Below are 15,121 nucleotides of genomic sequence, written 5' to 3'. Positions count from 1 at the left end.
GTAGGATTCCATATTACATTAGCAAATTCAAGTTTACTACGCACTAGAGAAAAAATATAAATATTGTATTATTTCAGTGTTTGTAAATGCATATGTTGTCCTCTTTAAAAAACCTAGTAACTGGTGCGATTTTTTAGCAATATTATTTATGTGCTGATTAAATTTCAAATCATTTTGAAAACAAATGCCGAGGTCACATACAGAAGTCACTCTTTCTAACTGTGAATTTTGCATAAAATATATATAATGATAAGGGTTTTTATTTGTGTTAAATGTTAATACTTTACATTTTGATAAGTTAAATAACAACTTATTCCGTAAGGACCACTCACAAATATTATCTATATCATTTTGAAGCTCTAAGTAATCATTTATGTTTTCAATTTTACGAAATAGTTTGAAGTCGTCTGCGTATAACAAGCAATGGGATGTTACTTGTGAAGGTAAATCGTTTATAAATATTGAAATCCAGATTATGCAGATTATGCGAAATGAATCCAGATATACCCTTCTAGAGCCATCCTGCAAGGAAAAATATTTGGAAAGCGGGCCCCAGGAAGAAGAACATCCTGCGGATAAGGTAAAAATTCCCATGATGGTCGCCATCATTCATCACGGATAGGCACATAAAAAAATAATATGCTCAAAAATATTTTATGCCTAAGTGAATACATAAATATAAGGTAGTGAAGCTACTAATATAATATAGTTGCTAACCTGGTGTACTAGCGCTATTGCAAAGTAACTCCCATCCTATAGTGTCGATGGAGGAATTCTCTAAACTGCTCCCGCAAATTCCTCTTACCTGGTTGGTAGTAATCCTAAAGAGGTATTGAAGTCAGCATTCGAAGTTGAAGCAGAAGTACTGAGCATATCCTCAATCTCAACTTCATCTTCAGAATCGCTACCCGATGAATGTCCTTGATCAACTTTATCAGGCACATACTCGTCTTCTTCATTATTGGATACATTTTCATCACATAACTCTACTTCATATTCATTATCTGACAAATTCTCTAACCACTCCAATAGTTATTGCTCAGTCAAATATCGACGAGACGTGATAACATCAGAAAAGAGAAAGATCACAATGAAAAATTAAAATACATATTGAGCACGCACTTGCAAAGAGTATACTCAAATTACCTAATAACAAATATTTTCGATGCATTTTATACATAAAATAAGTAAAAACTTCCCAGAAAAATAGAACAAAATGTAGAATACCTTGTCATTACTACCAAATTTTTCTAGGTAGACATTAACTATATTCAAAATGTAATTATACTGTAAAAGTACCTGTAAAAGAGAAATTATAATCCTCAAATAAATATTAAAGTCCCAAATTGTAAATTTTGTAAAATAAATATAAATGAGTAATATAGAGGGTCAAAAAGAGAAAGCAGTCAAAATGACTGCTCTGAATGTGCTTCTAGGTGCTTCTAGGTAGAAATTAGCATATCTTAAAAAGTAATTCCGCTAAGTAGCTGTAAAAGAGAAATTATAATCTTCAAATAGATCTAGGAAAAGTCATAAATTATCAAGTTTCTAAAATAACTATGAATGAGTAAAACAGAGTTTCAAAAATAGAAAGCAGTCAAAATGACCGCTCTGGTGCTTCTAGTGTTAACTCTCTTAAAATTGGATTATTTGTCCTAGGATCGGTCCAAGGAATTCGTAACATTCGACTCCAACAGAACATTTCAGTGGCGTCTATCTTTCTTCTTTTCGATTTTCTCAGGGTCCAAGACTCACATCCGTAGGTCGGTATTGGGAATATTAAGCAGTTGATCAACCTCATCTTTAACGCTCTTGAAATTTGCAGTCCTTCCATATTTTCGGCATTTTTGCTGTGGCGCAACTTTTGCTAGATTACATGTACGTTTAATTTCTTCCTGTAATGACCCTGTGTTTATGATAAATCATACCAGATATAAGTATGAGCTCACAACCCTAAACCGGTCAATTGTGGTTATGTGTAGATGATTCTTATGTAGTCTATCCACTATCATGATCTTTGTCTTTAATGTGTTTAATTGCAGACCAAATATTTGACTTTCGTTTTCGACCAGTCGTATAAAATCAATCAGCTCTGTATAACTATTTGCAAGAAGGGCTGTGTCATCTTGTGAAACGTAGGTTGTTTATTTATCCAGGGATTATGCTCCTACTAGGTATGAAGATGTGAACGGTTGGACGTTTTGAATTTATCACCCTGTATATTATTACATATAGTTTTTACTGTTAATAATACAATTTTTTATTGTAGTTCTTAGTAAAGTACATATTAAAAAGTGAGTCATTAGATTAAAAGTAAATGTTACGGAATTAATGAAATTCATCATCCAATAAAATCAAATCAACATACGAGCACTCTCCGGGAAAATCACCATTTTGGGTTGAGATTCATGCTACGTGCTAGGAGTAAATATGATTAATACCTTTTTGACAAAAATTATTGATTCGCAGGTTAATACATGCTAACAACGAAAGCGCCCAAAGCAACCATGGTGGTGTTTTTAACAAAATTAAAAAGCAATGAATTGGAATCAGTTAGCTTTATATCAATTTATACAGTGCGACTGAGTGTAATAACATAATTTTTGGATATAATCATGATTTTAATTAAGTAAATAGAGCTATACTAGAATCACAATAAAGATATACTAGAAATAAACCAATTAAGACACGATGAATATTACCAGGAGCACTCCCAAATCATGATTGACAGTGTATAAACTGTGTAAGTAAATCATGATTGAATGACACTTAAATTATAAGGTATTCTAGTACTAAAAGCTACTCTTGTATAAGTCGATAAAATACACCGTTTTCTTTTTCAATTTTTTTCAAATTTTTTTCAAATTCACAGAACGAAAAATTTTTAAATCGATTTTTCTAGAAAACTGTGTATGCAAGTGAAAGCAAGAGTACCTTTTAAGTATTATAATACCCCACAATTTAATAATCCAGTATAAAAATGCTTAAGAGGGTAGGCGCAAAATCTTGGTCCGATGCTATTTAAATGCATTCATTTTTTTGGAATCCTGAGAAAGCTAATTAGTATTTTTGAAAAATTTAGACGCAGATTAAAAGATCACATTTTTACCTAGGGCTGAAAACCCCTGAAAAATTCTATAACGTTTATTTTAATAATAGTTGGGGACGAAAGTATGCTTTTGCAGTTACTCGAGCGTTATGAGGACAAATTGGGTTATAAAGAGTAGGTCCTAAAACCAAAAAAAGTTAAGTAAAGTTTCAATAAAGTTGGGGACTTTGCATTTTTTAATTTCATTTTCCATTTCCAACAATCGTTTTTTCCGATTATAGCACGATCTCTCCATAATTCGAAAAAATTCCTCGAATAAAAGTTGCTTATTTTTACGTAAAGAATCCAAATCTGCAATAAAAATTGGGGGCTAATATTTAAGATTTTAAAGTAAGTCGGAGTAAGGGGGAGTCGTGTTCATTTCGCGAAATATCGCGGGGTTCGTATTTAAAATTTTAAATTTACACTTTACCCCGCAACGTGCGGGTTCGTTTTTGGTATCATTCGATAGATTTTTAAAAAATATTGAACAAGCATTTTTTAGTTTTTTGGTCTGACGTTCATTTCGCGAAATACTCGCTTTTGTTTGTGAAACTTTGTGACTCACCCATTTCCTAACGCCCCGCTCAAATAGTCAGATTTTTTAAATATACACTGTTTTGCATGTACTTAACTTACCTTATCTTAATCTGACGATTTCGAGTTTTTCTAGGGATAGACTTTTTAGGACCTCCCTTTACGAACTCCCCTGTATTAAGAGCCAATATATGGTAGAGGTACATTTACAGGGTACAAGGTTTCTCCCCATATAATAATCTGACGCAGTGACGCGCTCGAGTAACTGCAAAAATCCCCGCTTGGGCTCCCCTACTATCTGTTAGAGGGGTAAAAAAAATAAAATTTAGTGTGATATTTAATTTCACATATTTCATTACAAAGAAACTTTTTGTTTATTCTAAAGGAGTTTCGGCCCTCGGTAATAATGTAATCTTTCATTCTGCGTTTAAATTTTTCGAAAAATTTATTAGTTTGTTCAGGATTTGAAAAAAATTAATTCATTTAAATAGCATTGGACCAAGATTTTGCGCCAACCCCCTTAAAAGTTAAAGACAAAAAGCTATGTAATAAAATAACTGTTGCTCTACCCAAAACGGACGCCTCTGTCGGTACTACAAATTGATGGAATCGTTTTTTCTCTTGCAGAAAAATAGGCGTTCAAGTGTTCCTTTCTCTAAATAGAAGCATTCTGGAGATATTAACAAAATCTAATTACAAGACGCCATCTTTAAATAGCTCTAGCTCCCTTAGAAAGTATTTTCGGACAGGTGAATTGGATTAAATTGTCTTAAAATTATCTGAGGAATGTCCGGTTTTCATTTGTCAAAAAAGTTTCTGGACACCAAATATAACGTTTAAAAATCACAACTAGAGTTAGATAGAATACGGAAATGTTAATTAATTATTAAAAATACTTAAAATTTTCATATTAATGCCCAGATAGAGCAGTAGCAGATGGAAAATGAAGACGAATGCTTCTAGTCCTCTGTATATCAATCTCCAGTGTCTTTTTCTTAATTATTATTTCTTTTTCCAAAGCGTTTCTAATTTGAATCAGTCTCACTTCAGAATGTTCAGCTTGTTTTAGTTCAGCTCTCAAAGCCGATATTGATTCTCCAATAGATTTTACCTCTTCCACAAGACCAAATTGCACATTATCTCTGCAGTTGTCGACTCTAGGACGCTCTAGCCGACTGTTTATTCTTGTTTGGACAACTTTCATAGGAGTTTCAATCTTAGCTAAAGCACTCTTTAACGACTCTTTGAGCTCTTCAACTTCAACTACTTGTCTCAAAATTACTTTAAGTTCAGTTTCTAACCGTCTGAGTATTTCCTGAACGGCAGCAATTCTTTTAGTTAGAGCATCTTCTATTTCGTCTGCCTGTACTCTCAAATCTCTTGCTGCATTAACTAATATAGCATCCAAAGTACCTCTTAATGCTACCGACTTCTGTCTTGTACGCTCTGCTTCGGAAAGTGTTGCTTGTGTAAAATGGATCCAGAAATCTGGAGTGGACTGTTCTTCACTAAAATATACTGATCCAGGTTTATTTAATATAATCGAAGAGCTATTACTTAGTCTCATATTGATAGAATCTATTTCATGTGCATGCTTTTTATCAGCCCAGTCAAATTCTAAACGTTGTTTGGCACTTTTGTTCTCTAATAACTGCTTTTCAATGTCATTAAGAGTTGAAGCAAACAATTCTCTTATTTCTGCACATAAAGCTGCCTCCCTAATAATTTCCTCTTCCACATCATCTCGTACTAACTCAACATCAACCCTTCCTGTTCTTCTTTCGAGACATTCTGCTGATATGGATTCTGGAATTAATAAGATTTTGCTGGCTTCCTTTAATCTACGACGTTCTTGCTCCAAAAAATATATTTCTTCTTTGGCAGCGTTGATAGCTCTGTCTAATTCACACTTAAAAGTATGAATTTCTAATTCCCTTTGATTCAGTCGTCTAGTGTTGTCCATTTGAGTTTTTTCAACAGTATCGAAGCATTGCACCATGCATTGTCTTCCGTTCCAATCTACTACATCTGCTCGTTTCTGTTCTTTATTAGTCAAATCTACTAACTCTTTGTTGTGGAACTTCCAATCCTTTTCACTAAATCTATGTATTGAGTAAGTATCCACTACCGGTCTTATACCGGTAAGGCCTGACAGAGGATTCCAGTCAACTCTTCCGGTAGCCCAAGGTCCAACAGGTCCCATGTGTAAGTCCAGTGCTTGTGGCAAGTGATCCCGGGATTGTGGTAAGTAACTCATCGATTCTGTGTTAGATACTGGACGTAAACTGTTCGGTACAGGACAGTTGCTAGCTGGGTTCTCAATAGCAGGATGACGTCTTGCGACAGTGGCATATTTTCCTTCCATTTTGAAAGTCTAAAAAGCACTAAACATGTGTAAGTAAAACATATAACTATAAACACTTAATATTACAACTCTTTATTATTACAAATTAAAAAATATTCTTAAAACAATAATCTTTAAAAAAATATTAATTTATCATCCTACACCAAATTCTTCTATATTCTATATGGTCCACATAATGCTCAGAAAAAAGTCACACCATTTGGGGTCGGGTTTGGGGGGGAGAGGGGGGAGAAATCGGTAAATTCGTAGTTTTTTACGTTTTTCGTCAATGTTTCTAAAACTGTGCGGTTTAGCATGAATAACCCTCTATACAAAAATGTTCTACATTAAATTTAAAATAAAAAAAGTCCTATGCATAATTCTCTAAAATGAACGGTTCCAAAGTTACGGAGGTAGTATAGTACAATTGGTCCAAAAAAGGCCTAACCCAGACATCCAAAATAAAAGTTTTCCTCCTACACCAAATTGTTCTATATGGTCCACATATAGTTTAGTAAAAAGTTACACCATTTTGAGCGTCCGGTTTGGGGGGGAGATGGGGGAGAAGTCGGTAAATTAATAGTTTTTTTAAGTTTTTCGTCAATATTTCTAAAACTATACTTTAGCGTAAACAATGTTCTATATAAAAATGTGCTACATAAAATTTAAAACAAAAAAGGTCATATACATAATTGTTATAAAATCAACGGTTCCAGAGTTACGGAGGGTGAAAAATGGAGGTTTTCGATACTTTTTATATTTTTTGGGCAATTGATGAAAATTTTGGTTAGTTCGGTTGACGTTTCTTCAAGGACTTATCACTAACATACCATCGCCCACAGAAATAGCAAATTTGATTTATAAAACACAATCCTGTTGAAGAAAATCAGTAGGTAATTGCCCAAAAAATATAAAAGTATCGAAAACCTCCACTTTTTACCCTCCGTAACTCTGGAACTGTTGATTTTATAACAATTATGTGTTAGATCTTTTTTGTTTTAAATTTTATGTAGAACATTTTTGTATAGAACATTGTTTACGCTGAAGCATAGTTTTAGAAATATTGCCGAAAACGTGAAAAAACTACTAATTTCCCGATTTCTCCCCCATCTCGCCCCCCCCCCCCAAACCGAACGCTCAAAATGGTGTAACTTTTCACTGAACAATATGTGGACCATATAAAACAATTTGGTGTTGGAGTATAGCTATTTGTATAATAAGGGAGGAAAGTGCTACTTTTCCTCCCGAGAATGAAGTTTACAGTAATCATTCAAGGGAGGAAAAGGCACTTTACTCCCATGTTATACATATGGTTTTTCCACCTTCCTCAAATAACAAGTCATTTTTTCATTTTTACTTAATTTATTTATGTAACTAACCAACAAAATTTATTAGAACTAAAACTAACAAGTAGGTACAATATAACTGTCAACTGTCAAATATAAGTCAAAATATTAATGTAAACACTGTTAAATCAGAATAATAATTTACTGTTATTTACCATTCTGCAAAATACAGAGTGTTTTTAAATAAACGTTAATATGTATAGATACTTACGTAATAGAAAATAGATATTGTACAGGGCGTCAATAAGTTATATTTCATGAATGAAATACCATGACGTCACTTTTACTTTTCCTCCCTAGGGAGGAAAAATATTTTCCTCCCTAGGGAGGAAAAGTACAACTTTGCTCCCTACAATCAGGTCCGGAAAAGTATACTTTTGGTAGAGGTAGGTGGAAAAAACTTTTACTTTGAATTTTTAGGTTAGGCCTTTTTTTGGACCAATTATACTATACTACCTCAGTAACTTTGAAACCGTTCATTTTAGAAGGATTATAAATAGAGCCTTTTTATTTCAAACTTAATGTAGAACATTTTTATATAGAAGGTTGTTTATGCTAAATCGAATAGTTTTAAAAATATTTACGAAAAACGTAAAAAACTACGAATCTACCGATTTCTCCCCCTTCTCTTTTGTGTGACTTTTTTTTTTAACATTATGTGGACCATATAGAACAATTTGGTGTTGGAGGATAACTTTCACTTTGGATGTCTGGGTTTGGGTCTAGTTATACCATACTAAAAGGTAATCAATAAACAAGACAGATTAGAGAGGTGGAAACAATATATTGAGAATATGTTTGATAACGATAGAACAGAAATTGAAATCAAAAATATACACTCGGGTAAACAAAATCGATCCACTTAAAAATTTGGTCAATTTGATGTCACGAATTTCCTAAATCCGTTGTCCGATTTATATAATTTTTTTTACAGCCTTATTCATTAACAATATCGCTGTAATAATATTATTGCAAGACAGGTAAACTGTCATTGTGTACTGGGTGTACGAATCAAACTGTGTTTTTTTCTCAAAGTTCACATCACCCTGTGGACTATTCTAGCATTTATAAAATACTGAAATCAAAACCCAACTATAGCCTCAGGTTTTCTTAACATTCTGTTTTTAGATTCCTTCGCTTATGTTGGATAATAAAAAAGTTGGGTATTTTAACAACTGGCCATGTTCGTCATCAGCATATGGCGTTTCTAAATAAGTGCGACAAACTTTAAGGGGTAATTTTACATGGGGAAATAATAAAAGTTTGCTTTATAATCATATGTTCGCCGACGCTTCGTTTCCGAGATACAGGATGTTCAATTATTTTCTACAAACTAACGATTTATTTATTGCTTTAAAACGAGTTGAGATATGCAAATCAAATTTGGTGGGTTTAAGACGTAGTTATTGCACATTTTTTGACATACAATTAAGAATTTAATATTCACCATTGGCGCGCAAACGGGTATTATGACCGATCATATTACCCGTATGCACGCTAATGATGAATATAAAATTCGTAATTGTATACCAAAAAATGTGCAAAAACTACGTCTTAAAACCCACCAACTTTGATTTGCATATCTGAACTCGTTTTAAAGTAATAAATAAATCGTCAGTTTGTAGAAAATAATTGAACATCCCGTATCTCGGAAACGCAGCGTTTGCGAACATATGATTATAAAGCAAACTGTCATTATTTTCCCATGTAAAATTACCCCTTAAAGTTTGTTGCACTTATTTAGAAACACCCTGTACTGATGACGAACCTGGCCAGTTGTTAAAGTACCTAACTTTTTTATTATCCAACATAAGCGAACGAATCTAAAAACAAAATGTTATGAAAACCTGAGGCTGTAGTTGGGTTTTAATTTTAGTATTTTATAAATGCTAGAATAGTCCACAGGGCGATGCAAACTTTGAGAAAAAAACACAGTTTGATTCGTACTCCCAGTATACAATGACAGTTTACCTGTCTAGCAACAATATTATTACAGCGATATTGTTAATGAATAAGACTATAACATGGTAAAAAATCACTTAAATCGGACAACAGGTTTAGGAAATTAGAGCATCAAAATTAACCAAATTTAAGTGCATCGATTTTTTTGCACCTGAGTGTATATACATTTCCTTTGAAGATGAAATGGAAAGAGCTATAAAGCTATCAAAAAATAGGAAAGCAGCCGGTCCAGATGAAGTTCCCATCGAAATAATCAAATTACTTGACGATAAGGGTAAACCTTCTCTTCTAAGCCTCTTAAATAAAATATACGAAACAGGGCATATACCAAAAGACTGTGCTGAAAATTTTCTTCCGAATACTGCACTTGAGAATTTACTCCAAAATAGAAGTACAACTAAGCGAAACACAGTTTGGTTTCAGAAACGACCTTGGAACCAGAGGAGCATCATTCAGTTTGTAGGTCATCGTTCAAAGATGTAGTGATATAGAACCACCGGTATAAATATATGCGTTTTATCGACTTCGAAAAGAACACTGATCGATAATGCAAGACCTCACGTTCACAAACTGTAATCGAATATTTACAGTAGGCAAATCTTTGGACTTTGAATTGGCGATCGCATAGTCTAGAATCTAGAACAACAAAACAACAAAAGGAAAAGAATGCCTCCAACACAAACCGCATATGAACATAGACACCAATGATATTGACGAGCACTGGAATCGACTAAAACATTGTCTACTAGAACCGTGCAAAGAAAGACTGAAGACTTCCGCAAAAAGAATAAAGGAATGGATGAACGACGAGATATGTACTCAATATGATGGAACAATGGAGACAATAAAGGAACAAAGATAACAATAAATACAGAGAAGTTAACCACGAAATAAGGAGGATGATAAAGCAGGCAAAAGAAAAACACTGAAAAAAATGCAAAGAGATCGAGGACTTTCAAAAAAGATAAGATCTATTTACTCTACATAAGAAAGTCAAAGAAAGGGCAGGGCTAAGAAAACAAAATCTCACTGGTGCAATTCTGGATAGACACGGGATTACTATAACATAGACCGATGAGAAAATACAACGCTGGGCAGAATACATAGATGAACTGTTCGATGATGAAAGAGGAGACCTAGAAAACATAGACCTTACTTCAGAAGAAATAGGTCCAGATATCACAAAAGAAGAAATAGCACACGCATTAAAAACAATGAAGAACGGAAAAAGCCCTGAACCTGACATGATTCATATTATCGAATTAATAAAAATTATAGATAAGCAGCACATTGATGTTCTAGTGATACTCTTGAACCAAATTTATAGCTCAGGCACATTACTCAAAAAATGGTTAACGTCGATCTTTGTTTGTCTCCCCAGAAAGAAAAACGCAAGAGAATGCGCCGATTACCGCACCATTAGCTTGATGTCCCATGTGCTAAAGTTGCTACTAAAAGTCATCCATAACCGTATATATCCTAAATTGGACATAGCCATTAATTACACACAATTTGGATTTCGCAAAGGCCTAAGAACGCGTGCAGCTTAATATAATAATACAAACGTGCCTAGACGTCAATCAAGATATATATGTCTATTTTATTGATTATAATATAGCTTTCGATAAAGTACGACATGTACAACTAATGAATGTCCTGAAATAAAAGAAGATAGACTACAATGACCTCAGGATCATATCAAATTTATGCTATAAGCAGCGAGTAAAAATGTGTTAACGAACAGCTGTCAAGGGAACTTGAAATTAGACGTGGGGAGAGACAGGGATGCGTATTGTCGCCAGTTCTTTTAATGCCTACTCAAAAGAGATCCTAAAAGAGAATATAACAAAATCGATACGGACCATCGGAAAAGGAAGCCAAGGTACTCAAAGAGAGCTTCTGGGAACAATTGCAGGACGATATGGACCAAATAAATCATAAGGTCATAATAGTAGGCAATTTTAATGGGTGAGTAGGGTCAAGCAATGAATATGACTACCCTATAGTACCATATGGAGAAATAGTCAGGAATAGTAATGGACAAAGAGTCATAGAGTTTTGCATCATGAATGATATGCAAGTTAGAACACATTTTTTCAACACAAGGAGATTCATAAATACACACGAGTGATGGATTCGCGGAACGAAAAATCCGTTATTGACCTAGTATTAGTACAGAAAAGATATAAAAATGAAGTAGCGGACGTTCGTGTTATAAGAGGTTAGGAGATCAGCTCAGATCATTTTCTCGTTGAAGCTAAAATAAAAACACGGAGAGAACAGACATTTAATATTAAAAATGAAGAACATCGCTACGAACAACCAAGTATTAAAGTGTACAAACTTCAGTCTAAAAATATTAGGAAAGAATACTGTCGTAAATTAAATGAAGAAGTACGAAAAACAAATTGGGAAAATGAGAAGGATATAGAAATATTATGGAATATTTTTAAGGAGCTGGTGAATGCAATCTTGAGTAAAGTATGTTGTGTAACGAAAGGAAGATATCTGAAAGGTACGGCTAAGTGGAATAATGACATTAAATTGGAAGTTTCGAAGAAGAAAAAATTGTGGAAAAAGTATATAAGCAATAAAAGTGAAAGTAATTATCAAGAATATAAGGAACAGAGAATACTGGTTAAAAATAAAATTAAAGAAGCTAAGAATCGTCAATGGGAAGAAATTGGAAATAAAATGGAAAGTGATAGTAAGGTTAATGCGAAGTTACTCTATAGGACCCTAAAAAATCTAAGACAAAAGAAATCAAACGGAGTAACAGGTTTAGAGGACAAAGATGGTAACATATTATTAAAAAATGAAGAGATTACCGAGAGATGGCGAGAACATTTTATGGACTTATTAATGGGAGACAACAACGAAATAGAGAATGACAGGGAGGAGTATAATTTAAATGAACAACAAGATGATGACATAACATACTAAGAATACAGGGAAGCAATTTTAAAATTAAGAAATGGCAAGGCTGCAGGACACGATAATATTAAGGCTGAGCTAATTAAATATATGGAAGGAGAAGGATTACAATTATTACTATGGAAGATCATAAGTAGCTGTTGACATACCGGATGCATACCCAGAGATTGGACTCTTGCAACTATTCTACCATTACACAAAAAAGGTGATAAACATAAGTGTTCTAACTACAGGGGAATATATTTGTTGGTAGTTGCTAGTAAAATCTACGAAATAATACTGGAGAAAAAGCTGCGAGAAAATATCGAGGCCACACTGGATGACAGCCAATGCGGCTTTGGGCCAGGGCGAGGTACAACCGATCTCATATTCACGGTGAGAATTCACGGTGAGACAGTTATCAGAAAAAGCCCTAGCTAGAGCATAACAGTAAGTTGTTTCTCTGTTTTGTGAACTTGGAAAAAGCATTTGATCGGGCGCCACGTAACAAGATCTGGAAAATATTAAACCGTAGAAATGTGAAACCGAAGTTAATCCAAGCAATAAAGAGTATATATAAATGTACACGTAATAATGTAAGACCGAACAATCGCTCATCTCTAGAATTCTACACAAGGACAGGTGTAAGATAAGGTGGTGTTCTGAGTCCTTTGTTATTCGTCACTCTAATGGACGAAATTGCAAAAGAATGCAGGGGTAAGGTAAACAGAACTACGGTTGGGGTGTATAAACTTCAACAAGTTTACGTGTCAGAGTTGATATATGCCGATGACCTGGTAATTGTGGCAACATCAGAAAAATACTTCAAGTGAATGTGAATATTTGGAATGAAGCTTTTAATAAATTTGGGATGGAAATAAATATTGAAAAAACAGAAGCTTTAGTAATATCGAAAAGTCAAGAAAATATAAATATAAAGCTGAATAATGACACCATTACACAAGTAGAGGACTTCAAGTATCTAGGATCAACAATGAATGGAGAAGGAAATATAGAACCAGAAATAAACAGCAGGGTAATGAGTGCATCAAAATTATACTATGCAATAAATAAAATTTCTATTAGGAAGAAAGAAGTAAGCCTGAAAACAAAAATGAAAGTACATATTTCAAACTGTATACAAACCGGTGCTACTCTACGGTAGTGAAACATGAACAGTGAACGACAACATCCGTAGTAAAATTCAAGCATGCGAAATGCGATATTTACGTGCGGTATCCGGGGTGACCAGACGTGATCGTATAATAAATGAAGACATACGTGAAAGGTGCGGTATTGGAAGGACCTTAGACAGACTTGAAATGACACAGTTATTGTGGTTCGGACATATGGCGAGAATGAGTGAAGGTAGAACCGTAAAGACGGTATGGAAAGCGGCATCCGACAACAAACGACGAAGAGGCAGGCCAGCAAGAGCGTGGAACGCAAATATTGGAAAGGCTTGCGTAAAAAGAAATATTGGGTGGAGAGAAGCAGAAAGACTATCTACTGACCGAAAGGCATGTAGACGTCTGAATTCTCCACTTACCTCGACTCCGTAAGGTACAAGAGGACGGCTTAGTTAAGTAGAGTACAATTTTTTATTTAAAAGTTTTTTTCTAATATCTTAAAGCTTATATCTTAAGCTGCAAAAATTAAAAATCTTTAAAAATTGCAAATTTAACAAATGAAAAACGCCATAAATAAAAAGCTTCTAAAATTTTTGATTACATTTTAGTATAAGTTATTCCTGGCATCGTCCTTTACAACACCTGATAGGTTTCAAAAATTCACCCACAGCCTTGTAGAATATTCAGACAAATACGCTTAGTGTAGTATAAACTTACTTCAAGCGCCCCTGATGTCACAGTATATTTTTGGAGAAATTTGCTCTTTCACGTATATCCTAGTTTGCATAAATCCACGTTATATCATCAGTATTTTATTGAAAAATAAATATTCAGCTGATATGAGTACTGAATTAAACAATTTCACATTTTGTATCACAAATATACACAAGCGTTTGCCGTATTTTCATTTTCTACAAAGCACGATATTTGACTTCATGAATATGGGACACTATAATTAAAAGCTCCCTTTAGCAGACAGTTTTACTTGAGGGTTACAAAACTAAATGAGTGTAATTCAAGCGCTTCTGAAAGTTTCACGGTTTTTGTTGATTTAATTCAAAGCAACGGGACAGGAGGATGTGAAGTTTGATCAATATTTTCTCTCCTACTTCAAATCGAAGCGATTCGAATATTTATTTATATGGATATGAAAATGACAATTTATAGGTCTGGATCCCGCGTATGAAAAAAAAGTTGATTAATAGCAAGCTGAAAATTTGTTAATAGCTTAAGGGTGTCTAGTCGGATAAACTTTGATATATGGGAACACTGGAACAGGGGCAGTTTTAACTGTGGAACAGGTTAAAAATTTGGAACGGTCACATCACGAAAACGGCACATTTATTTTTTCCGACAGAACAGACTTAAACTCTCCAAACAGAGATTAAACTCTCATGCAAAAATCAGACTGCTATTTATCACCTGTCATAATTCCTGTCATTTGACATATTCTACATGTTGCACTCATTAAAACGCCTATTTGGGGATAAATAGCAGTTTGATTTTTACATGAGAGTTTAATCTCTGTTCGAAGAGTTTAAGTCTGTTCTGTCGGACAAAATACTTGTGTCGTTTTCGTGGTGTGACCGTTCCAAATTTTTTACCTGTTCCAAAATTACTGCCCCTGTTCCAGTGTTCCCATATATCAAAGTTTGTCCGACTAGACACCCTTAAGCTATGAACAAATTTTCAGCTTGCTATTAATCAACTTTTTTTTCATACGCTGGATCCAGACCTATTAGGTGTAAGATATACTAATTCAGATATTTCATAAAATTAAATTAAATAAAATTAAATAGTA

General features: G+C 33.9%; 1 protein-coding gene across 1 annotated transcript; it reads right to left on the bottom strand.

Annotated features, from left to right (window-relative positions):
• Positions 1-539: 539 nt before the first annotated feature.
• On the bottom strand, positions 540-14,422 carry LOC114343504 (tektin-4-like). The gene is made up of 2 exons (XM_028294339.2): positions 14,038-14,422; positions 540-6,009 (listed from the first exon to the last, which is right to left on the bottom strand). The coding sequence occupies exon 2, from the start codon at positions 5,988-5,990 to the stop codon at positions 4,536-4,538; it is 1,455 nt and encodes a 484-aa protein (XP_028150140.1). The 5' UTR covers positions 5,991-6,009; positions 14,038-14,422; the 3' UTR covers positions 540-4,535.
• Between the last annotated feature and the right edge of the window lie 699 nt (positions 14,423-15,121).

Source organism: Diabrotica virgifera, chromosome 5 (genome assembly GCF_917563875.1).
Source record: "Diabrotica virgifera virgifera chromosome 5, PGI_DIABVI_V3a".
NCBI lineage: Eukaryota > Metazoa > Arthropoda > Insecta > Coleoptera > Chrysomelidae > Diabrotica > Diabrotica virgifera.
The sequence above is the reverse complement of the archived record's forward strand: the minus strand, read 5'-3'. Positions and strand labels throughout refer to the sequence as shown.